Raw genomic sequence first — 24505 nt, 5'->3', positions numbered from 1 at the left:
AGTTAGCGCTGGATGCTCCAGACGCGTCCAACGTTTGTGGAATTTCCACAACAAGTACAGAGTAGAAATAGTGGTTATTTCCATTGTCTTCCAAACGGAGACAAGACACAGCGATAAGCCACGCCCCTTTCCGCTGCGACTGGACCTAATGCGCAAACTAGATAAAACTTTAATGCCCTGGCAATGGAAAATAGATCATTTTATATTTGATTTGATTACATTCATTTTTTAATATTCAACCACTAACCCTATATATATACTTGTATATATATATACACACAACAAACCAGAGCAAACACACACATATATATATATATATATATATATATGTGTGTTTTCTCTTTTTTGTTGTGTTCGCGTTTTGGGGGGGGGGGGTTACCAGTCTATCCGGCTTCTGTCAATCAAGCCATGGCGTCATCTATCCAAGGCGTTTCCGGTGCTGGAAGGCGGGGCCTCTGTGTTCCTCAGGGAGAACTAGACAGTTGAGTCAGGTCTGCACACAGAAGCAGGTACACACTTCCGGGTGTGGTATTTCATCCTTCAAAGTTAAAGCCCGTAGAAGATTTAATGGCTTGTGTTCAATGTATCTTTCTTCTTTATTTGCGTTTAAAATATTATAGCGGCTCTCGATATACTCGATATACCCTTATCTATAACAGCTTCTCACTGTAAACACTTAATAATAGATAGATATTGTAGCGATCGGAGCGGCGGATCGAGTTGGGCGGCGCTGGTGGGCGCATTGCATGATGGGACAATCCTTAGATGCATTTCTGTTATGTTGATGTTCTGGTGTTTAAGATTATGTGTGTTTTCTAGGGTCTGTTATGTTGTGCTCAAATGTTACTGTTTAATGTTTTAATTAAATGTTTGATGTTTTGTTACAGTTTAATGTGTAGGAGTGTGGGCACCATGACCCAACTTGGTATGGCTGTGGGTGAAGTTCTTAGTTCGACGCCTTAATAAAGTGTCTATTTCCTGGGGTCGTGCGGTGTATGAAACACAGGAAGGGCAGCAAAATTAATACCAGTCTCCTGTCTCGTTCATCTGGCCAAGCTCGCCACATTGGTGTCAGAAGTGGGATATAGCAACTAGAATGCAGATGGAGATGGAGATTGAAGAGCTGGAGAGGGCCCTAGGGCAGACCCAGGGCCACTTGCGAAGCCTGATGCGGCAAAAGATGGAGTCTAATGAGGATGGACAACGCCTAGCCCTCCCTGATGGCTGCAGCACCAGACGGCTACGCCAGCAGGGGAACGTCTCAAGGCCTCACCCACCACCCATGGCTACGGAAGACCCTCGACTGCCCAGGACGGCTACTACCAGCGAGGGCCTGCTACCTACCAACACCCCCGACCAGCCACGGGTCTTCACCCCTGGCCTACAAGGCTCCTCAATCAAGCCAAGGACATCAGTCAAACTACCCAAATACGATGGGACGACACAGCTGGAGCCATATTTGTCACAAGTCCATCTAGCAGCCCAACACAGCGGCTGGGACAGCGAAGAGGCTGCCACCCATCTAGCCCTAGCATTAGAAGGCAAGGCAGTGCAGGTGCTTCGTGACCTAGCTCCAGCGGAACAAGGGGACCTACAGGCCCTAAAAATGGCGTTAAAGAGGAGATTTGGACAGCGGCTCCTTGTTGACCAGAGCCGGGAGGAACTAGCCAGCCGCCGCCGCCAAGGAGAAGAAAGTTTGGGTACCTTCGCAGCAGATGTGCAGCTACACGCTCGACTGGGTTACCCGCACTTCCAAGCAGCGGCACAAGAAGAACTAGCCCTCCACGCCTTCCTGAGAGGACTTGCACCTGAGCAGTTGCGTCAGCATGTCGCTCTCATCAGACCCCAGACCCTCGGTGATGCACTCCACGAGGCTGAACGAGCAGAGGGAGTACTCACCGCATGGCCCAGCCAGAAAAGAACTCTCCACCAACAGCCATGCGTCAGGCTTACCGATTATGACGAGGAAGAAGAAGCAGAAGAGGTCCGTCAGGTGAGGCCTCCACCACAACGAATGCAGCCCTGGCCTCCAGCACCCAGGCGGCGTCCCCCCCAGCCTACTGACCGCTGCTATCGTTGTGACGAACCGGGTCACATAGCCAGAAATTGCCCAGCCCCAACTCCGAAACCCAGAGTCACTTCACCAGCGGGAAACGACAGAGGAATGGTGTAGCGAGGGGTGCACCATTCCGGCCTCCAGCCCCCCTCCATGGCCGATGCACTTTAGTCGGCCGCCTCGGACACACTGAAGGGCTGTACCTGAACTGCAAACTGGATGGCCAACCGTGTCGGGCGCTGGTCGACACTGGGTCCACCATCTCCTTGGTACGACCTGGCATCCTCCCTGGTACTAGCGGAGACCTCCCAAAGACTTGGTCAACAACCACCACTCAGATGCTCACGGTAACGGGGGAACGAGCTGGCATGAGAGGGACCAAGAGACTGAAAGTCCAGGCTGGGGCCCAGGAGCTGGTGCACAAGTTCTGGCTTGCTGATATTCGGGACCCATGTATCATCGGCTTGGACCTGTTGACCCGCTGGGGTGCCTGTGTCAACGTGTTAGGAGAAACCATCACCCTTGGCACAGAGGTTGTGGCACTCCAGTCCGGTAGGGCCGCACCACCACCTATGCCGTCCATCGCCAGTGGCCCTGCACATCCACAGGCCACCTTGGCTGCCTCCATTGCACCAGCTGTCTCTTCCTCCAGTGAGACTGTGGAAGCCGTCCGTGATTTGTGGGAGCGCAGCAGTGCTGGCCTGGACCCTGAACAGCAGCATCAGTTGAAGTGCCTTCTGGAAAATTATATGGACATATTTGCGGCAAAAGACAAAGACTGCACGCAGACAGGGCTGGTCCAGCATTCCATCGATACCGGCTCTGCACAGCCCATCCGTCTGCGGCCCAATCGACTGGCCCTCAGTAAGCAGCAAGCTGCAGAGGAGAAAATTTGCGAGATGGCTGCTGCAGGAGTAATTGAGCCCTCGGACAGTCCATGGGCAGCCCCGGCCGTACTGGTAAGGAAGAAGGACAACAACTGGCGGTTCTGTGTGGACTATCGACGTCTCAACAATGTCACCAAAAAAGACTCGTACCCCCTACCTCGTATTGACGATGCTCTCGATTACATCGCGGGGTCCAGCTGGTTCAGCTCCCTTGACCTGCGCAGCGGTTACTGGCAGGTAGAGCTGTCCCCCGACGCAAGACCTAAGACCGCCTTCACCATCGGGCAAGGGCTGTGGCAATTCCGCGTCATGCCATTTGGACTCTGCAACGCGCCGGCTACATTTGAGCGGCTGATGGAAAGGGTGCTGGCGGGCATTCCCCGGAATCATTGCGTTGTGTACCTCGACGACCTGCTGGTACATGCCAATGACTTTGACAGAGCCCTTATCAACCTCCAAGAAGTCTTCAATGCCATCCGCCATGCCCAGTTGCGACTCAACCCTGCGAAGTGCCGACTGCTAACAAGGGAAACAGCTTTCCTGGGCCACATTGTCAGTGCTCGTGGTGTAGCTACAGACCCAGCAAAGGTGACTGCAGTAAAGGACTGGCCAACCCCAGCTAACGTCAGTGAGTTGAGAAGTTTCCTGGGCCTGGGGTCATACTATCGGCGCTTCATCCGAGATTTTGCTTCGATTGCCAGTCCCCTCCATCGTCTGACTAACCTGGGCCAGCCATTCCTCTGGGATGACACCTGCACCGTAGCTTTCAACCAACTCAAGGTATCGCTAACCAAAGCCCCGATCCTTGCCTACCCTGATGCCCGCCGGCCCTTTATTGTGGACACTGACGCCAGCAATGTGGGGATCGGGGCTGTCCTTTCCCAACACGGGGACGAGGGGGAACGTGCAGTGGCATACTTCAGTCGATCCTTGAGCCGGGCGGAGAGGAACTACTGTGTGACACGACGTGAGCTGCTAGCGGTGGTCCGGGCGCTACAGCACTTCCGGCCATACCTGCACGGCAGCCACTTCCTGATCCGCACTGATCATGCCTCGCTCACTTGGCTCCTGAATTTCAAAAATCCGGAAGGGCAGGTTGCTCGATGGCTGGAGGCCCTACAAGAGCATGATTTTGAAATTCAGCATCGGGCAGGGCGACATCATGGCAATGCCGATGCACTCTCCAGACGCCCCTGCGAGGCTGTCGAGTGCCGTTACTGTCAGCGACAGGAGGAACAGGACCAATCAATGCCAGCAGTGACGATGGTGCAGGCGGTTGACAACGAAGCAGACCTGTTCCCACTGACAAGCCTGCAGTTGGAGCAGCAGCAGAAAGAGGACGGGACTCTGGCGTTAGTTAGAAGTTGGCTGGAAGCAGGGCAGCGCCCCGAGTGGGCTGTGGTATCAGCACTGGGGCCCGAGGTAAAGGCCTACCACTCGCAGTGGGGTAACTTCGAGTTCCATGACGGGGTGGTGTACCGGAGGTGGAGGGCTCCCGAAAGAGGACGCGACCTTGTACAATTGCTGGTGCCTCGCACACTCCGCCCCCAAGTCCTGAAGCTTGCCCACGGCTCGGTGGGGGCGGGGCACTATGGGAATACCAAGACTCTCTACCGCCTCAGAGAACGGTTCTACTGGCCTAGCTGTCGACGGGACGTTGAGCTGTATGTGCATTGCTGCGACCTTTGCACTGCCCAGAAGGGGCCAACCCAGCGCTCTCATGCCCCATTGCAGCAGTACCTGGTGGGGGCTCCGATGGAGCGAGTAGGAGTGGACATTCTTGGGCCCTTTCCGGTCACGGATTCTGGCAACCGTTATGTCCTCGTGGCCATGGACTATTTCACTAAGTGGCCCGAGGCTTATGCTGTGCCGGATCAGAGCGCCATCACGACTGCAGAGAGACTGGTGGAGGAGATGTTTGCCCGCTTCGGGGCCCCCGCTGAGCTGCACAGCGACCAAGGGCGAAACTTTGAGTCCCAGGTCTTCAGCGAGGTTTGTCGTCGGCTCGGGGTGAGCAAGACCAGGACGACACCCCTGCACCCCCAGAGTGATGGCTTGGTGGAACGGTTCAACCGCACGCTAGCCACCCAACTTGCTATCCTCACCAGCCAACACCCGCGTGACTGGGACCGCCACCTACCATTGGTCCTGTGGTCCTACCGGACAGCTGTCCAGGAGTCCAGCCGATGCACACCTGCTGCCCTCATGTTTGGGCGAGAACTACGGACCCCAATCGACTTGGTGTTTGGGGCTCCCCCCGAGCCCGAGATCAGCGGAGGGACAGCGATGGACTACTGTCGTCGATTGAGGGATCGCCTGCAGGTAGTCCATGACTATACTCGCCAGGCCCAGGCCAGCTCCGGAGTGCGGCAGAAACGAGCCTATGACACCAGGGGCCGGGGGCAAGCACTCATACCCGGGGACCGGATCTGGGTGTATTGTCCAGTCCGGAAGAAGGGCGTCTCCCCCAAGCTTTGCAGCCACTGGCAAGGGCCCGGCGAGATTTTGGAACGCCTGTCGGAGGTGGTGTACCGGGTGCGCATGCCTGGCCGGGGACGCACAGTGGTGTTACACCGGGACAGACTTTCACCGTACCGCCCCCTAGCTCCGCCCACGGTTGGAGAGGACAGTGACATTTGCAGACCATGTGCTGGTACAAGTGGTTCCCCAAATGTGCCTTCTGCAAGCCGACGACGGCCTGTACGCCAACGGCGTCTACCGGGACGTTGGAGAGACTTTGTGCTAGGTGATGGGGTCGTTGAGGACAACTGACCCCTCAGGTGGGGGCTATGTAGCGATCGGAGCGGCGGATCGAGTTGGGCGGCGCTGGTGGGCGCATTGCATGATGGGACAATCCTTAGATGCATTTCTGTTATGTTGATGTTCTGGTGTTTAAGATTATGTGTGTTTTCTAGGGTCTGTTATGTTGTGCTCAAATGTTACTGTTTAATGTTTTAATTAAATGTTTGATGTTTTGTTACAGTTTAATGTGTAGGAGTGTGGGCACCATGACCCAACTTGGTATGGCTGTGGGTGAAGTTCTTAGTTCGACGCCTTAATAAAGTGTCTATTTCCTGGGGTCGTGCGGTGTATGAAACACAGGAAGGGCAGCAAAATTAATACCAGTCTCCTGTCTCGTTCATCTGGCCAAGCTCGCCACAATATTTAATGTTACACTAATGTCTACTATTCTATTATGTCTACTATTACTAAGTATGATAATATGTGCTATTACCCCAGGTAATTTATTAATATATATATATGAATGTCTTCATGAAGGAATTTAAACAGATTACATATTCATTAAAACAGTTGTTTTGTAAAAAGTAAAAACGTAAAACTTGATTTTATAACGTTTAATGTGCAAATAAACTGTATTTTCATAACAATATAAAAGTTAGAAAATGTATTTTTATTTGAGCAAAAACAAGGAAGTACCTGTAGTCCTATATTTTTTTCTCTAATCAGTAAACAAACAAATAAATCCATCGATACTCTGTAACTTGATGAAGCGTTAGTGCCTTTTATTGTGGAGATCCTCTCCACCGGAAATGTGCTGTTGCGTCGACAGCTTGTCGAATGATCTGATGTGAGTTCAGCCATATTCCCAGTGAGCAGCCACACCGGCAGCCTGCCTCGATCCACCGACCCCCCTCCCCGTTGATCCGCGGGCCCGATCCCACACGGTGCCGTCGTTGTTCTACCTTAGTCCGCCCCGGAGCTCCCGGACATGCTACGGAGCTGAAACACCGACCCGCGGACATGGAGCGGCCGAGTTGAGGGAGTCGACCGACGGTCCCGACCGACATCCCGATTTCTGAGAGGAAAGTCCAGATTTACCGGGATTAAAGCCGATGTGGATGACGGACACACGACCGAACGGCTCTAAACAACAACTCGTTACCGGCAACCGGCGGCGACTCACCGACACACGGACAGATATAAAATGTCGGGAATGTTTTCCTGGAGCTAACGAGCTAACCGTAGCTAGCAGGCTGAGCTAACAGGAAGCGGAGGCGGTGACGCGGCGGGCGTTGCTATCGCTAGTCAGCGGGAGGAGCCGCTCCTAGTCCCGGGTCAGGATGTCGGCTCAGGCCCGCCTGAAGCGGCTGGAGGAGCTGCTGCTGGGGCAGAAGGCTGCGGGATGCCTGAGTGTGGAGGCGCTGCTCGACCTGCTGCTCTGCTTCTACGCGGAGGTCTCACACTCTCCGTTGAAGAGGGAGAAGCACGTCACCGACTTCCTGGAGTGGGGTAGGTCCCAACACCGGTGTCTGGGCCAGAACCAGAACCGGGTATCAAAAACGTTAAAACGCACCATAGAAGGTCACAGGAGCCTTTAGCAGGGCCGCAAGGGTCCACTTTGGGGGCACCGGTGTCCAGCCAGAGGGGGTCGGGTGGTTTTGACGGGATTTCACATGGTCGTCATCAGAGTTGAATGGTCTTCATGCAGGTCTAAGTGGTCTTTATGGAGGTTTAGGTGGTCTGCAGGGGGTTCAGGAGCGTGACGATGGTCCTTATGGGATTCCAAACACAGGAGGAGGGGGGGGGGGGTGTTCGTTGGTCTTTTGGGGGGGTCAGTTGGTGTTCATGGGGGTTCAGGTGGTCTTTATTCTGGGGATCGGTGGTCGTCATGAATCTTCTTTGGGCTCTAATGGTCTTCATAAAGCTTCACATCCATGTTTTTATTTCAATCCGTGAGTAAATAATAGTGAAGTTGTGAGTTCACGTGTCGTCTGGGTGAGAAGTTCTGATATGAAACCCTTTCACTTGAAGAGGTAACACACGGGATCAATAATGATTATTAATGTTTTATGGTTTTTGTGTCTGGTTAACCTGATGGGACTGTAACCTTTTTATAATAATGTAGATATCAGCTTAATTGACTTAACTGTAATAAGTGCTTAATAACAGTAAAGTAACTGAGTTTAATAACAGTGTATTAGCTGTGATACTGACAGTATAAGAATATTATTGATAACAGTGCAATAATATTCATATTTAAAAACCACTGTAACAGTTTTGTTACAGTGTAATAATATTATGACTAACGTTGTAATGCCAGTGTTAGTAATAGTGTAATTACAGTGTTGTTATGAGTGTAATACATGTTAATAAAGGTGAAAACAATGTAAAGTGTAATAATACTATTAATGCTTTATCTGTGTTAATCTATCTTAATGAGTTTAATCACTGTGTAATAATACTATGAATATCAGTATTATTAACATATAATAATAATAATAATAACAGCGGAGATAAAAGCTCAACAATGTCAATAACATGACAATAACTGAGCTTAATAACTTTGTTAACTGTATTAATAGTAGCTTGTTGATGTTTTAAATAAAAGGGTTGATAGCAGTAATTAAAGTGTTATAACAGTGATTATACCAGTTTTATCACAAGCTTAACTCGTGTCAACAGTGTTGATATGAGTTTAGTTCTGTAATAACAGTTTATAAATTGCATTACAATCGAGTGTTAGTGAGCTCAACGTGGTAAAAAACAATGTAGAAAGTTCATGAGATTAATGAAACTATTATAACCGTTTTAAATGAGCTTAAAATGAAATTAAAATTAATATAAGCTTAATAAAAGTGTTACCCTTAATAACAGTATAACAGGTTTTAATATAACCTGAACAGTGTAATAACGGTGTTATTATGAGCTGATCTGTATTAAGGAGAGTGTAATAACAGTATTAGTTACAGTGGTAATACGATTCTACAGTGTTTATAACCCTCAATATGAGCTTCAAAAAAGGGTAAATAACAGTAATAATAGGAGTCAATAACTGTTGTAACAGTGTGTCTTCTGTCCTTCAGTGAAGCCCTTTACCACCACAGTGAAGGACATGCGGCTGCACAGAGACGACTTTGAGATGCTGAAGGTCATTGGACGAGGAGCTTTTGGAGAGGTAAGGATTCCTGTATCCTTGTTCCCTCTTGCCTTGTCTCCTCATCTTTTATTACCTTTTCGCCCCTCTTTGTCTCTTCCTGTCTGTTATTACTATATTTCTTGACTTAATAAGTAAAGTAAATATGCTCTTGTTTTTTACCATGTACCTTGTGTTCACTTTCCACTTGCTGCTGCGATTCTGTGAATTTCCTAATAAAGTCTGATCTTGTCTGCTATCTCCTCGTTTGCTGTCAGCAACCATCAAAAAACACACACAAATACATTCATCTTCTTTTCCTGCTGCTTTCCATATATTCAATCCAAGCGTGTGCATGCGTGCGTCGACACACACCCACATACCACAGGAAGGTGTGTCGGAGCCACACAAGAGAGTTGTGTCTTACAGGTGAGACTCTGAGGTCTGACTCATCCTTTCATAACCTGTTTGAACCGATGTCTCTCAGGTCGCCGTGGTGAAGATGAAGCACACGGAGAGAGTTTACGCCATGAAGATCCTCAATAAGTGGGAGATGCTGAAGAGAGCTGAGGTGAGTTATTTATCACAATTATTGCTTTTGTTTTTACTCTGAAACTATTTCACTTCAAACCTTCAGAATAAGAGTTTTCTCCTGAAGTCACATTGTTAGAAAATATGTGGACACAACACAAACAAACACGTGCCCGCGCACACGCACGCACACACACGCACACACACACGCACGCACGCACGCACACGCACGCACACACACACACACACACACACACACACACACGCACGCACACACGCACACACACGCACACGCACACACGCACGCACGCACACGCACGCACACACACACACACACACGCACGCACACGCACACGCACACGCACACGCACACGCACGCACACACACGCGCACACTAACGTCAGCGCGTTGCGTGTCCAGACGGCGTGTTTCCGGGAGGAGCGTGACGTGCTGGTGAAAGGGGACAGCCAGTGGATCACTACGCTGCACTACGCCTTCCAGGACGACAACCACCTGGTCAGTACCGAGCCGCGAGCCCTGGGTGATCAATGCTGTGATTGGTTGGTGGTTCTGAAGGAGGTCACATCGTCAGACGCTGACTGATCATTGTGTTATTGATTGGTGTTGATCTGCAGTACCTGGTGATGGATTACTACGTGGGGGGGGACCTGCTCACTCTGCTCAGTAAATTTGAGGATCGTCTTCCAGAGGACATGTCCAAGTTCTACGTTGCTGAGATGGTGCTCGCCGTCCACTCCATCCACCAGCAGCGCTACATCCACAGGTACTGGTTCTACTGGGTTCTACTGGGTTCTCCTGTTGATGATCTTCAGTGAGAGTGGAGCGGCTCACTCGGGTCGTTGTTATTGGGTGTGTTTTAATGGTCACCTTGTCTCACAGAGACATTAAACCGGACAATGTCCTGCTGGACGTTAACGGTCACATTCGCCTCGCTGACTTTGGGTCTTGTCTCCGGATGATGGAGGACGGAACGGTAAGGCACCGGCCCGAGTTTACACTTCAGTTCTCTGGGCTCAGAGTTACGGAGCGGTCCTCCTGTCCTCGGTCTCGGTGCAGGTGCAGTCCTCCGTGGCCGTGGGGACTCCGGACTACATCTCCCCAGAGATCCTGCAGGCGATGGAGGACGGGATGGGTCGCTACGGGCCCGAGTGTGACTGGTGGTCTCTGGGGGTCTGCGTGTACGAGATGCTCTACGGAGAGACGCCCTTCTACGCGGAGTCTCTGGTGGAGACCTACGGCAAGATCATGAACCACGAGGTCAGAGACGCCACAGCTAAGCTCCAATAGGAGACCAGTTAGAGGATGTTCTCCAACGATGGAGAATATTTATCCAGAATAGTGAATCAGGTCGTCCGTCTCTTGACTCTCGTCCTACTTCTTGTCTTCTAAATCCGGACGAGTCCCAGTGGAACTACTCTCATTATCTCTGTCCTCACAATGTTTGTCTTCAGGAGCGTTTCCAGTTCCCCTCCCAAGGGGCCGACGTGTCCGAGGACGCCAAGGACCTGATCCAGCGCCTGCTCTGCTCCCGGGAACGCCGCCTCGGCCTCAACGGGATCTCCGACTTCAAGAGCCACGCCTTCTTCAGCGGCATCGACTGGGAGAACATCCGATCCGCTGAGGCCCCGTACATCCCCGACGTGTCCTCGCCCACCGACACCTCCAACTTCGACGTGGACGACGACGTCCTCAAGAACCCGGTGAGGACCGCCCAGGTGTCCCTGTGTCCCCATGAGGAACTCATCAATCTAGTCCACATATGCCACATGTTACTGATGTGTAATGGTAGGGCAAACACTGCCTAGACACACACTACACAAACCCTACACACTGACAACTACACAAACCCTACACACTGACAACTACACAAACCCTACACACTGACAACTACACAAACCCTACACACAGTGTAACGTTTGGTTTCTCCTGCAGGAGATCAGTCCTCCGATGTCTCACACCGGGTTCACTGGTCAGCACCTCCCCTTCGTCGGCTTCACTTACACCACCGACAGCTGCTTCGCAGACCGCAGCTCCGTCAGTCAGACCGGCCTCGGCCAGGAGGAGGTGGGGGCGGGGGGAGGAGGAGGAGGAGCAGGAGGAGCAGGAGGAGCAGCAGGAGCAGGGCAGGAGGTGGAGGCCTTCGAGAGGAGGATTCGCCGACTGGAGCAAGAAAAGCAGGAGCTGAACCGCAAACTCCAGGGTGAGACATTCGTTAGGTTGAAGTGTACATGATCCTTACCCCAGCTAACTAGATGCAGGGCTCATGACCTCTGACCTCTGACCTCTGTAGAGTCAACTCAGGCCCTGCAGGCTCCACCCCGAGGGGGAACCCTTACCCGAGACAAAGAGATCAAGAAGCTGAACGAGGAGATTGAACGTCTGAAGAAGAAGCTGGCAGGTCAGAGTGGTGTGCTAGTAGTAGTAGTAGTACTAGTAGTAGTAGTAGTACTAGTAGTAGTAGTAGTAGTACTAGTAGTAGGCAACTGGGTGAGAGGAGAGCACAGCCATGGATCCCAGGCCCTGTTGACCCATGTGTATCTGACCAAGACACTTAACTCCATCCGTGTGTGAATGGGTGAATGCTGGTTACCGGTGGGCTGAGGTCGCTGCGTGTAGTAGTAGTATTAGTATTAGTAGTAGTAGTAGTAGTAGGATGCATCGGGGGGAATAAGCCGTACTTCTCTTCTTGGTAGACTCTGATCGACTGGAGCACCAGCTGGAGGAGGCTGTCACACTCAGGCAGGACTATGAGGGCACGGCCTCCAAACTGAAGAGCCTGGAGAGGCAGGTGAAGACCCTGAGACAGGAGAAAGAAGAAGTTCACAAGGTATTTACTGTCCCTGATGACTCCATGTGGGCTACCCAGGTACTTTATCAAGGACTACATATATTAGGAGTGTCCTCGTGTCGATAAGGATTAGTTCCAAGTATCCTCGGGTACAAATACTTCTCAACACACTTAAGAGAAGTAGCTCCGACCACCGAGCGCATCACTAAAATAAAATCTGCTGCCTGTTAAAGATAAATATCAGTTCATACCACAAGGAGAGCGTTTGAACCGGTCCACTATCCTCAGGTCTCTTAGGAGCAGGTGTATGTATTTGTGGTCCCACACATTGATGTGACTAGTCTGGTACCGTTGGTGTTCTGACCCACACCTGGCCTCCTCATGTGAGCAGCAGCTGGCGGACTCCCTGGAGCGTCTGAGGAGTCACACCAAGGAGCTGAAAGAGGCTCACTCCCAGAGGAAACTGGCCGTGCAGGAGTTCTCGGACCTGTCGGAGAGGATGGTCGACCTGCGCTCCTCCAAACAGCGTCTGTCCCGTCAGCTCCGAGACAAAGAGGAGGAGATGGACACGCTCCTGCAGAAGATGGACACCGTGAGACAGGAGATCCGTAAGACTGAGAAGAACCGCAAGGAGGTGAGAGAAGGGTTTTATTCTCACGCCATGAAGTACTGAACAGATGTGATGTACATCATGGGTTCAAGAACCGAAAAATGCAGAAAATGCATTTCTTGCTGAGAATGTGTTGGAAGGCTGAAAGCTGAAATGAAATTTAGGTATGATATTATAAAAATGGCTATGTATATGTAGTAATATTATTAGGGCCGGGACTCGATTAAAAATATTGATCTAATTAATTAGAGGCTTTGTAATTAATTAATCGAAATTAATCGCATATATTATACATACAAATATTTGACCTGAGAACAGTGAGAAGTCATTTTTTTCCGATTCCAGTGTAGAAATAGCATATTTAGAAATATAGTACTTTCAGAAATTCAGGTAGCCTATAGGTAAGTAGACCTTCTGTAAACTATGTTTTTTTAAGTAGACCAATACTTTCAAGTACATTCAGAACATTGGTTATGGACTTAGTTACCCTGGTCCTTAAACCAGTCATCTGGTGCAGTGTGGGTTGGGTGTGGGTCCTTGTACGTCCACGCTAGCTGCTAATTGTGTTGCGTTGAGGTGATACTTGAGGCTCGATGTGAATTCCTTGTTGCACAGCTTGCACACAACCACGCTCTTATCGACGCTTCCATCCGTGTGTTTATTATAAGAAGATTTCCCATTCACGGGGCCACCCGACACGGTCTCGTCAGCTTCTTCGTTCATGTTCACTGTGGTTTGTTGTTGTCTGAAGTCATGGACGCTAGTTGGTGCTCCAGTATAATCGGTCCCCCCGAAACTCATCCAGTGAGAAACGTTCCGCGGTGCAAAAAATAAGTGTAAAAATGTTTAATGCGTTATTTTTTGTGTAATTAATTAATCTTAATTTAAATCCCGGCCCTAAATATTATTATGAGTTATATTATAACAGTGTTAAAAGTCATAGCACCCCTTTCTGGAAGCAGCTGAATATTTAATAGCTGAATAGTTTCTGTAACTGAAAATATGGAGCAGCTGAAATTTTAAAAATAGGAAGAAAGAGACCTCTGAAGCAGAGGTGAGGAGCACCAGCTGGAGTTCCTCCTCTTCACCAACAGGACGACAAGCCCCTCACAAATCAGTCTACAAAATCCCACTGACTTCTCGTGGTCTTTGGCCTCCTGTCTTTCACAATAAAAGCCTTTTGTGTTTTCTGCAGCTGGAGGGTCAGCTGGACGATGCCAAAGCAGAGGCGCAGAAGGAGAAGAAGTTAAGGGAGCACATTGAGGTTTACTCCAAACAGCTGGAAACGGAGCTGCAGAACCTGAAGGTCAGAGGTCACACAATAGCATGTTTGAACTTCTGTACTGTGACGACCCTCAAACTGTCAATCGATCAATTCAAACACGGCTCAACTTGGAATTTAAAGTAAACAAGAAAATGCATTGGAATGCTGAAACCTTGAAGCTATTCTGGAAAATACAGAAATAAGAAAAGTTTAAATGAATTTCAAAATAATGCCACAGAAATGAGAAACGCTGAAATGAATTTTACAGAAATATGGAAACGAGTATCAAAACATTGGTCATCAATAACGCGCTGATCAAACAAACAAGTGAACTTTACCACAAAATGTCATCCAGAGAATCCACCAACGCGTCGACATGATTCAAAAACATCGCTCTAAAACGTGTAGCTTCACCCTTTGGAGGCCATGGAGCTGGAGACAGACTTTAGCGGGGTCTCAGCTGCATCCTTGTAGCCTGTAGCCTTCGGTTGGGCCGGGGGGGGGGGGGACTTCCTGCCTGCATCATCTGCATTACCGCCACTGCTCCCGTTGCCTAGCAACTGCTGCGCTTGACAGCGCTTAAGCCTTAAAACCTTAAAAACTTAGTTTTACATACCGGTAGTTTTACAAATACAGGTAGAACATTTTCTTATTTCATTCAATTTGGGAAAAACATTTTTCCGTTATTTTAAATTCAAATTAAATCCGCTAGGCCATGTACTTTCAGCTAAAAGTAATCATGCAATCTCAAGGCAGAGGAGATTATTAACTTGTATGCAAGGACTTTTACATTTCTGTCCTGCATAGTATACAAGCTATTTGAACTGTAACGTAAGATATTACAGAATATACAGCAGCTTCATGTCACCACATGGTTCTCCTTCAGCTTGGTGCTTCCTCCTGCACCATAAAACCCAGCTAAATGTAAAGTTTATAATCACATCTCATTCTGTTTGTATATTTATCCTCAGCGTTTGTAACGTTACTGACTCACAGCGTGATATTTTCCGTTCAAACAGTGTGTAACGAGTTCGCTCTCCAGTCTTATTAAACACCTGTCCTCCACTAACAGTCTCAGCAGGGTCGGGGAGCGGTCGCCGGTGGGACCCAGGTCCAGCAGGAGCTGTCCCGTATGAAAGCCGATCTCGATACAAAGACTCTGTTCTACGAGGAGGAGCTGCTGAGGAGAGACTCCTCCCACTCCTCGGAGATCAAAAACTTCCGTAAAGAGCTGCAGGAGTCGGAGGGGGCGCTGCTCACTGCGAACAAGGAGCTGCTGCAGATACGAGAGAAACTGGACAAGGCCAAGAGGGACCGGTGAGTGTGGGACCGGGTCGGTCCGGGACCAGCTCAGGCACAGGACGGGTCGGTCCTGAGCGACGTTTTCATTTGTTCCTCCAGACAAGCGGAGATGGATGAAGCTGTTTCTGCTGTAAAAGAGAAATCTGAACGGGAGAAAAACCTTCTGACCGAAGAAAACCGGAAACTTACGGCTGAAACGGACAAGGTGAAGTATTCTAGTGACCCTCAGTACCCTCAGTACCTCAGTACCTCAGTACGAGTCACCCTCAGTACCTCAGTACGAGTCACCCTCAGTACCCTCATGTGATAATTAGTGCAAAACCTAAGCCCACCTGCTACTGAAAACAAGCCGAAGACACATGCTCCTTTGGGAGGGAGGGAGGGAGGGATGGAGGGAGGAAGGAAGGAAGGGAGGGAGGGAGGGAGGGAGGGAGGAAGGAAGGAAGGGAGGGAGGGAGGGATGAATGAATTTTATTATAATTATTTGTCTACGTACAGCAGTGACATCGATATGTGGTGAATATGTCCGCTATTTATTCACTATTCATAATGTCACGGGTACGTGAAGCACTACTTTATCTTCAATAGTGTAACACATCGAGGGCCTGACTCCACCCTCCAACTGTTCAAGTAGGACCTCTCGTACCTTATTGCTTAGGTGGTGTCTCCTAAAAGCAGGTGGTAATAAAGTAGTCCACCAATCACACATGTTGGAGGCTCACTGCTCCTCTGGTGACTCTTCTTCTAGCTCTGCTCCTTCGTGGATCAGCTGACTGCTCAGAACCGTCAGCTAGAGGACGACCTGCAGGACCTGTCCTCGAAGAAGGAGAGCGTAGCTCACTGGGAGGCGCAGATCGCAGAGATCATCCAGTGGTGAGTCAGCCGTGAGGAGGTGCTCTTTGTTGTTAACCTGTCTGCTGGACCAGGAGGAGGTGCTCTTTGTTGTTAACCTGTCTGCTGGACCAGGAGGAGGTGCTCTGAGTCACTAACCTGTCTGTCTTCAGGGTGAGCGATGAGAAGGACGCTCGAGGATACCTTCAGGCTTTGGCCACCAAGATGACAGAAGAGCTGGAAACCCTCCGCAGCTCCAGTCTAGGACCCAGAACTCTGGTAACACACTAGTCTCTGTGTAGAGACACACACACTAGTATTCCACACAATAGTAACATACATGGTATCACACACATACAAGTGACTGGATGACAGGTGTGTGAGCAGCACTGACCCCCCCCCCCCCCCCCCCCCCACAGGACCCTCTGTGGAAGGTGCGGCGCAGTCAGAAGTTGGACATGTCGGCTCGTCTGGAGCTGCAGTCGGCGCTGGATGCTGAGATCAGAGCCAAGCAGATGGTTCAGGAGGAGCTGCGCAAAGTCAAGGCTGCCAACATTAACATGGAGAGGTCAGAGGTCACACAGAGACCTACAGCTGCTCCTTCCCCACCTGCCTGTCTCCTCACCTGTCTGCCTGTCTGTCTGCAGTAAGCTAAAGGAGTCTGAGGAGAGGAGTCGGGAGATGGGGGAGCAGGTGGAGAGTCTGAAGAGAGAGATGGAGGACAGCCGCTCCCGCTCGGACAAAGGTGAGACGGCCTGGAGTCCCTCAGGGTCTGCTTCAGGGTCCTCCAGGTCCCTCAGATAAAGACACCTCCAATCTGTCTCTCTGCAGGTCTCAAGCTTCCAGACTTTCAAGACTCCATTTTTGAATATTTCAACACGTCTCCTCTGGCTCCTGACCTCACCTTCAGAGTGAGTCACCTGTGTGTCTCACCTTCACCTGGTGACCTTCTAATGCAGTGTTTCTCACCTTGGCCCCCTAGAAGAGGTTTGATGATGATTGAACCTGGAGCCTGCTGTTGCTAGGAGACAGTATTTGGTTGTGAGGGTGTGAGACGTGTTGTTGTTGTGGGGGGGTCGGAGGGTAATAATCAAAGAACAAGTGGCTTTCTATGAGGGACGCAATAGACTTTTAGATCTAATGTGCTCCTGTTACCTCCAATATTTAAGTTTCAGTACTTTTGTATTTTTCTCTCAATATCACCCTCCTCAAAAGAATATAAATAGTATTATAATGCCTATAAAAGGGAAATATAAACAGTGGCCAGTTATGAAGAGAGAACTCCCCATGATGTCACATGATGATGATGATGATGATGTCACTCGGGTGTAGTGTCTGAAGCTCTTTGTTTCTCTCTGCGACATGGAGGCGTCAGTTGGCTCCTCCTCCTCGCTGTTTGCTCTCTGGGAAGACGTAAGTTAATCTGCTTAGTTACCCACAATCCCCTGCATACCAAAATCCTTACCCACAATCCTCTGGGGCAGCTTGGCTGTCAGATCAGAGCTATCAGACTCCAGTGCTGGGTGACAGGACTATGAACGATGTGGAGGGAAACGGCACTCGGATCCAAACTGGTTCCCTGGAGAAGAACCGTGATAATAATGAAAGAATCACCTTTTAAGGGCCTGCTGCTCTGTGACTCTAATCCACCTCATTATGAACAATGAGAAACAAGCTTGGAAATAACTTTGGAACTATATTCAAGATCATTTATTTTGTGTTAAATGGGGCTATTTCCTTTTGATGATGAACTGACCTTCATCACAATGAAGAGACCTTTACTCATCTTCAAATGTGTGGATGTTCACTGTTTTCTCTCTTTGGCACCCAGACCACAGACATTGACTCCACCCCCCTGAAATTGGAAGACACGCCCCCTTCACCCTCCTCCACCTCGGAGCACGAGGTCAGTTACCAACGTAATCAGGGCGTCAACCTACATCCCATCACGTGTCATTTAGCATTTCAGCCATAAGGAAACAAACTGAAGTGGATTCACAACTAGTTATAGATACGAGCCATTAGAACATTTGAAGTGCTACAGTTGTTGTTTTAGTGGAGGTCTGAAGATGCTGATGTTGTCACATGGGGAAGCATCACCACGTTTCCTCAGTCTTGTCTCGTTTGTTTCAACAGGGACTAAAAGCGGCGTCAGTCCCAGCGAGCCCCTCCCCCACCTACCAGAGCTCAGCACTGACCACCCCCAAGGTAGGACCTCACCTGTGAGGGGGAGGACTAGTGAATACAGATCTCTAGCTTAGTGGTTCTGGTCTGCTGGTTTCTGGAGGACTTGGAGCCTTACGTGGGCAGTAAATCACGGAGGTCACCAGAACCTGTCGGTACAATCTCTAAAGACGGAACACAGGCAACGCAAAAGCACCCTGGTGGACCTTCTCCCACCCAACGGACCGCTTTGGTTGGAGAAGGACCGCCAGCGCTGCTGCTGGACCTTCTCTGATCCTGGTGGATGTGAACAGAAGCTCGTGGTTGGACCGTGTAGTAACCTTTAGGACTGGAAGGGCTAATGTGGGTCCACAGGAATCAGTGGAGAAGGGACCTGGTCCAGAAGGACTGTGGTGGTACACTCTGTAACTCGTGGTACTGAGCCTCACATTTGTGTTCACAGCCCAAAGCTCACCAGCTGAGCATCAAGACCTTCTCCAGCCCCACTCAGTGCACCCACTGCACGTCCCTGATGGTTGGACTCCTCAGACAGGGATACGCCTGTGAAGGTACACACAGCTTGTCCTCCAGCTAGCAGACATTTTACCAGATCTACTTCAAATCTGAACATTGTGGAACGTGAAGGAGCTTTTAGCCGTGAAACGTGAAGTTTAACACATTCAAGTTACAAAAACTTCCTAAGTTGAGTCCAGTCTTGAAGACATGTCCATACCAGCTACCTGGGTGAAGGTCACGGACATCAATCAACATGATTGAAGAACGTAGTTCTTTGTCTCAGACTAGTCAACCCAAAGGTCTGTCTGTCTTTCCTCAGTGTGCTCCTTCACCTGTCACGTTTCCTGTAAAGACCACGCCCCCCTGGTCTGTCCAATCCCAGCCGAGCACACCAAGAGGCCACAGGGCATCGACGTCCAGAGAGGCATTGGCACCGCCTACAAGGGCTACGTCAGGGTAAGTGAGGTCATGGGTCATGGGCACCGCCTACAAGGGCTACGTCAGGGTAAGTGAGGTCATGGGTCATGGGCACCAGCTGCTTGTTTGGCTTTGAGCCGAATGAGAGAAGAGCCAATAACGAGCCGGTGTGTCGACTTTGTTTAAAAACAGGCCACACAAATAAGCTAAAGTCTCCTAAAACCACAACCATCCGCCTCAACCTGAACTGCCGGTTCCTCCGGACTGCTCCTTCAGGGGGGGCCACGCGTTCCTCCTGACAGGGTGGGGCATGAGGTCATGTGGCGGCAGACTCTCATGCCGACGCCTCTTTCAGATCCCGAAGCCCAGCGGTGTGAAGAAGGGGTGGCAGCGGGCCTTCGCCTTGGTCTCCGACTGTAAGCTGTTCCTCTACGACGTCCTGGAGGGGAAGTCCACACAGCCCGGGGTCGGGGCTAGTCTGGTTCTGGATCTCAGGTGACTGTCAGCATTCTTCTACGGGAGATTTTTAGATGGAATGAGGAGTCCAGTAATAATCAGTCCTCATGTTTTCCAGAGACGAGGAGTTTTCCGTCAGCTCCGTGTTGGCGTCGGATGTGATCCACGCCACCAGGAAGGATATCCCCTGCATCTTTAGGGTAGGAGACCCGCCCCGTGTGACCACTCGCTATTGGACCTCTGACCTCCATGTGACCCCGATCCCTTGTGTTTGCCCCATTCAGGTGTCGTCGTCACAACTGATCTCGCAGCTCTCGGCGGTGTCTCTGCTGGTGCTGGCGGAGAGCGAGGCGGAGAAAAGGAAGTGGGTCCGGATCCTGGAGGGTCTGCAGAGCATCCTGACCAAGAACCTCCTGAAGAACCAACAGGTCCACATCCTGCACGAGGCCTACGACGCCTCGCTGCCTCTCATCAAGACTGTGCTGTCTGCTGCTGTGCTCGGTGAGAAGTACCACTACTGATGTACTAGTGTATTCAGTACTTCTAGCAACAGACTGTCCTCCGTAGTATCACTGACAGAGTACTGCTTCCTCATGGTTTACTTCAGGGGGAAAGGGGGGGTGGGAGTACGAGCGCATACACAGGCATTCACGCACCTTTTGGGGCAGAACATTTCTATTTCTGATATAATGGTCGGGGAAGCATCGCTGTCCCATGAGTACTACAGAATGTTATCTCTGATGGTACCACGTTCCTGGTCTCTGCAGACCGGGAGAGGATCGCTTTGGGAACTGAAGACGGACTGTTTGTGGTGGAGGTCACCAGAGACGGTGAGACAGACACACACAGACAGACAGACAGGTGATAATCGGTAGATGTCTCACCTTCTGATGTCTCTCTATCAAGTGATCGTACGGGCAGCGGACAGCAAGAAGATTCATCAGATCGATTTGATGCCGAAGGAGAAGATCGTGGCTCTGCTCTGCGGGCGGAATCGCCACGTTCACCTCCACCACTGGGGGGCGCTGGAGGGAGCCGAGTCCGCCTTCGACCTCAAGCTGACGGAGACCAAGGGCTGCCAGGCTCTGACATCGGGGGTGCTGCGACCCGGAGGCCCATCCTGCCTGCTGGCTGCTGTCAAACGTCAGGTTGGTGGTTCTGAAGGACCGGAGCTCCCCGTGGTCGCCATCCCGCTCTAACGCAGTGGTTCTGCTCCGCCAGGTTCTGTGCTACGAGATCTCCCGGGTGAAGCCCTACCATAAGAAGCTGTGGGAGGTGCAGGCCCCCGGCGGCGTGCAGTGGTTGGGCATGGTTAGGGACCGGCTGTGCGTGGGTTACCCTTCGGGCTTCGCTCTGCTGGCCCTGCAGGGGGAGTCGTCCCCCATCAGCTTGGTGAACCCGGCCGACCCGTCTCTGGCCTTCCTGGCTCAGCAGCCGCTGGACGCCCTCCACGCCCTGGAGGTGGGCTCCACCGAACTGCTGCTCTGCTTCAGCCAGCTGGGAGTCTACGTGGACGGGCAGGGCCGGCGCTCCAGGACCCAGGAGCTGATGTGGCCCGCCACGCCGCTGGCATGCAGTAAGTAGTCAACACGAGTTCTGGTGTGGAACCTGGTCTAGGACCTGGTATCGTAAAGGTTCTCAATCAATACTCCCATGTGTCTTTCTCCAGGCTCCAACTCGTCCCACTTGACCGTCTACAGCGAGAACGGACTGGACGTTTTTGACATTCACACCACTGAGTGGGTCCAGACCATCTCCCTGCGCAAGGTAACCAACCAGCACTCGGCACTGCTGGAACCAGCCAATCACAGCGTAGCAGCAGTCGATGACATCACACCCTCTGTCCTCAGATCAGACCTCTGAATGTCGAAGGGACTTTGAACCTGCTGAGCTCAGAACCTCCTCGGCTCATCTACTTCAGCAACACCTCCTCAGGTAACGACTCTACCTGTCTGTCTCTACATGTCTGTCTCTACATGTCTGTGTGTACCTGTCTGTCTCTACATGTCTGTGTGTACCTGTCTGTCTCTACATGTCTGTGTGTACCTGTCTGTCTCTACATGTCTGTGTGTACCTGTCTGTCTCTACATGTCTGTGTGTACCTGTCTGTCTCTACATGTCTGTGTGTACCTGTCTGTCTCTACATGTCTGTGTGTACCTGTCTGTCTCTACCTGTCTGTCTCTACTTGTCTGTCTCTACTTGTCTGTCTCTACTTGTCTGTCTCTACCTGTCTGTCTCTACTTGTCTGTCTCTACCTGTCTGTCTCTACCTGTCTGTGTGAACCTGTCTGTCTCTACCTGTCTGTCTCTACCTGTCTGTCTCTACCTGTCTGTCTCTACCTGTCTGTGTGAACCTGTCTGTCTCTACCTGTCTGTCTCTACCTGTCTGTCTCTACCTGTCTGTCTCTACCTGTCTGTCTCTACCTGTCTGTCTCTACCTGTCTGTCTCTACCTGTCTGTGTGTGTACCGGTCTGTGTGTGAACCTGTCTGTGTGTGAACCTGTCTGTCTCTACCTGTCTGTCTCTACATGTCTCTACCTGTCTGTCCTCAGAGGGAGACCTCACCATCCCGGAGACGTCGGAGCAGAGCAGGAAGTTGATGGTTCGAACGCGCAGCAAGAGGAAGTTCCTGTTTAAGGTTCCCGAGGAGGAGCGGCTCCAGCAGAGGAGGTGACTCCTCCTTCCTTTGAGGTACTGTGCGGCGCCGTGTGGCCCGACGCGTGTTGATGGGTGTCGTGTGTCTCCAGGGAGATGCTGAGGGACCCGGAGCTCAGATCAAGGATGATCTCCAATCCCACTAACTTTAACCACGTGGCCCACATGGGACCAGGAGACGGCATGCAGGTCCTCATGGACCTCCCTCTGGTAACTCCGCGTCTCTGCACCTCCTCCTGCCGGCATGTTCTCCCTCATCTCCCCTCCGACAGCGCTGTCCATCACAATGACTCCTCTCTTCTCTCCCCCCATCCGTCCTCCTCCCCCCTGATCTTCAGGTCGGTGATGTCATCTCCCTCTCCCCCTCTACCTCCCCCTCTCCCTCGTCCTACCGTCACTCCCTCATCTCTCCCCCCTCCAACTTTGAGCATGTCTATCACATGACGTCGGCGTCGGCCGGCGCCTTCTTGCAGAAAGACGCCTCCTCTTGCTCCTCCTCCCAGCAGAGCCTCCTGCAGCCTTCCTCCTCCTCTTCCTCCTCTCCCTCAACCTCCTCTCTGGGAATGGTAGGCCAGCCTCTCTCTGTCTCCCTCACCCATGCTCCCCCCCTCGTCCCCTCACTCCCTCTGCTTGCTTTGTTTGACTCTCCAAACATCTGCTCTGCTTTATTCTTTCCTTCATAGAAATCTGTCTTCTGATATTTTGTTGCCTGACTGCAGCTTTTAAGATGAATACGACTTAAACGACTAAACGTTGCTCAGAACGTTCTATTCCCTCTTTTCCTGCCTTTCTCACTACTTCCTGTCCTTTTACTCCCACCCCTGTGGTCGGGATCTCCTTCCTCAGGAGCTGTAGCGGCCCCCCAGGATTTATAAAAGCCTTCTTTCATCTGTGAATCTTGTTTTGAATGAATGTGTGTGTTTGTGTGTAGAGTGTGATGCCTCCCTCTCAAGAGGACCCGGTTAAAGATAAGCCCCGCCCACTTTCCAGTATCTCCCGACAACAGAGGAGTAAGACTCACATCACACGCACAGCTTCAGGTACACACACACACACACCTGTACTTAAGTCAGAGTTGAGGGCGTGGCCTCAGAGTTAAAGTGGGTGTGGTCTCTGCTGAGGCTGTATGTTGTCTAATGTTGTTTTATTGTTAGATTTTGGGGGAGGAGCTTCATCTCGCAGCATCTCTGAACTGGACCCAGACCTGGACCGAGAGGTAAAGAGAATAAACTCACCCTGTCACAGCGCTCCCTATCTGCAGAGAGCTAGTACGACAACCCGAGCTTCTTCTGCCTCCATCAGGTCACATGACACAGCTGGTGGAACATTTGGGTCAATAGAGCAGGACTACGTTCACCATCATTTGTCTCTCTCCCTGCAGCCCGACTCGGACTCCACCAAACACTCGACACCCTCCAACAGCTCTAATCCCAGCAGCCCCCCCAGTCCCAACTCCCCCCACCGCAGCCAGCTCACCCTGGATGGGCTTGAGATGGATCAGTGAGGCCCCGCCCACCTCTGTGGGGGAGGAGGGGTTTATGAACCCATCTAGCTGCAGACTAGATTTTACTTGATGATTTTATTGTGGTGGGGTGAGTCTAAGCTTCCAGATGCTTTTATTTAGTGGATTTTACCTGCTGGTAAGCCCCGCCCCCTGGTTTCAACCGTGCTGATGGCTGCTGTGACCTTTGACCCTTAGTCTGATTGGCTCTGTGGGACCAATCACCACCTCTTCTTAATTAAATAAGTTTGCTTTAGCAGGATGTTAGCCGCCGAGCTAACTGTGACTGAGGTCTCACTATAAAAAAAACACTGTATGAATTCATTTTTAAAGTTATGTTGAATTGCACATCATCAATAATGTTGTCGTAGGAGAAAAATAATCTTTGATTTTGTGTCGGTGAGGATCTTTCCTGTTGCACCACCCGCCCTCGGGCCCCCAGTCCGGGGGACACTACTGCTTTGTTTCACCAGTCAGAGAATATTTGTAATTATGGAACTGAAACTCAATAAAATAATTTGAAGAGTCTTGTTTTTTAATTATTTGATAACCTAACAATAGGACAATATGGTTTTATTTCTAAAAACAATGTACAACATAAGATGTTTTAAAAAAATTATGTTATAATTTAT

The 24505-nt window shown here is 50.6% G+C and overlaps 1 protein-coding gene across 4 annotated transcripts; it reads left to right on the top strand.

Annotated features, from left to right (window-relative positions):
* The first annotated feature begins 6503 nt into the window (after nucleotides 1-6503).
* On the top strand, nucleotides 6504-24400 carry cdc42bpb (CDC42 binding protein kinase beta (DMPK-like)). 4 transcript variants are annotated; one of them, XM_037449210.2, is made up of 39 exons: nucleotides 6504-7194; nucleotides 8769-8860; nucleotides 9306-9389; nucleotides 9770-9865; nucleotides 9985-10133; nucleotides 10250-10343; nucleotides 10427-10627; nucleotides 10822-11070; nucleotides 11303-11570; nucleotides 11661-11768; nucleotides 12064-12197; nucleotides 12550-12792; nucleotides 13964-14074; nucleotides 15105-15349; nucleotides 15434-15539; nucleotides 16083-16207; nucleotides 16339-16444; nucleotides 16585-16733; nucleotides 16813-16910; nucleotides 16997-17076; nucleotides 17534-17578; nucleotides 17997-18071; nucleotides 18302-18373; nucleotides 18792-18897; nucleotides 19164-19300; nucleotides 19617-19756; nucleotides 19836-19917; nucleotides 20002-20218; nucleotides 20485-20547; nucleotides 20624-20865; nucleotides 20939-21293; nucleotides 21387-21484; nucleotides 21568-21652; nucleotides 22270-22387; nucleotides 22465-22582; nucleotides 22711-22938; nucleotides 23304-23412; nucleotides 23527-23588; nucleotides 23754-24400. In XM_037449210.2, the coding sequence occupies exons 1-39, from the start codon at nucleotides 7026-7028 to the stop codon at nucleotides 23874-23876; spliced, it is 5382 nt and encodes a 1793-aa protein (XP_037305107.2). In that variant the 5' UTR covers nucleotides 6504-7025; the 3' UTR covers nucleotides 23877-24400. The 4 variants fall into 4 exon arrangements, with proteins under 4 accessions (XP_037305107.2, XP_037305108.2, XP_037305109.2 ...); XM_037449211.2 differs by lacking the exon at nucleotides 17534-17578; XM_037449212.2 differs by lacking the exon at nucleotides 22711-22938 and having other exon boundaries at nucleotides 6505-7194.
* The last annotated feature ends 105 nt before the right edge of the window (nucleotides 24401-24505 follow it).

Source organism: Pungitius pungitius, chromosome 20, assembly GCF_949316345.1.
Source record: "Pungitius pungitius chromosome 20, fPunPun2.1, whole genome shotgun sequence".
Taxonomy (NCBI): Eukaryota; Metazoa; Chordata; class Actinopteri; order Perciformes; family Gasterosteidae; genus Pungitius; species Pungitius pungitius.
The sequence above is the reverse complement of the archived record's forward strand: the minus strand, read 5'-3'. Positions and strand labels throughout refer to the sequence as shown.

Bases quoted from the DNA above. Each gene is read 5' to 3' on its own strand.
- cdc42bpb (XM_037449210.2), top strand. From the start codon at position 7,026: ATGTCGGCTCAGGCCCGCCTGAAGCGGCTGGAGGAGCTGCTGCTGGGG. The intron at 18,898-19,163 runs GTACACACAGCT...GTCTTTCCTCAG, and splicing joins ACAGGGATACGCCTGTGAAG to TGTGCTCCTTCACCTGTCAC. The intron at 19,301-19,616 runs GTAAGTGAGGTC...CGCCTCTTTCAG, and splicing joins CCTACAAGGGCTACGTCAGG to ATCCCGAAGCCCAGCGGTGT.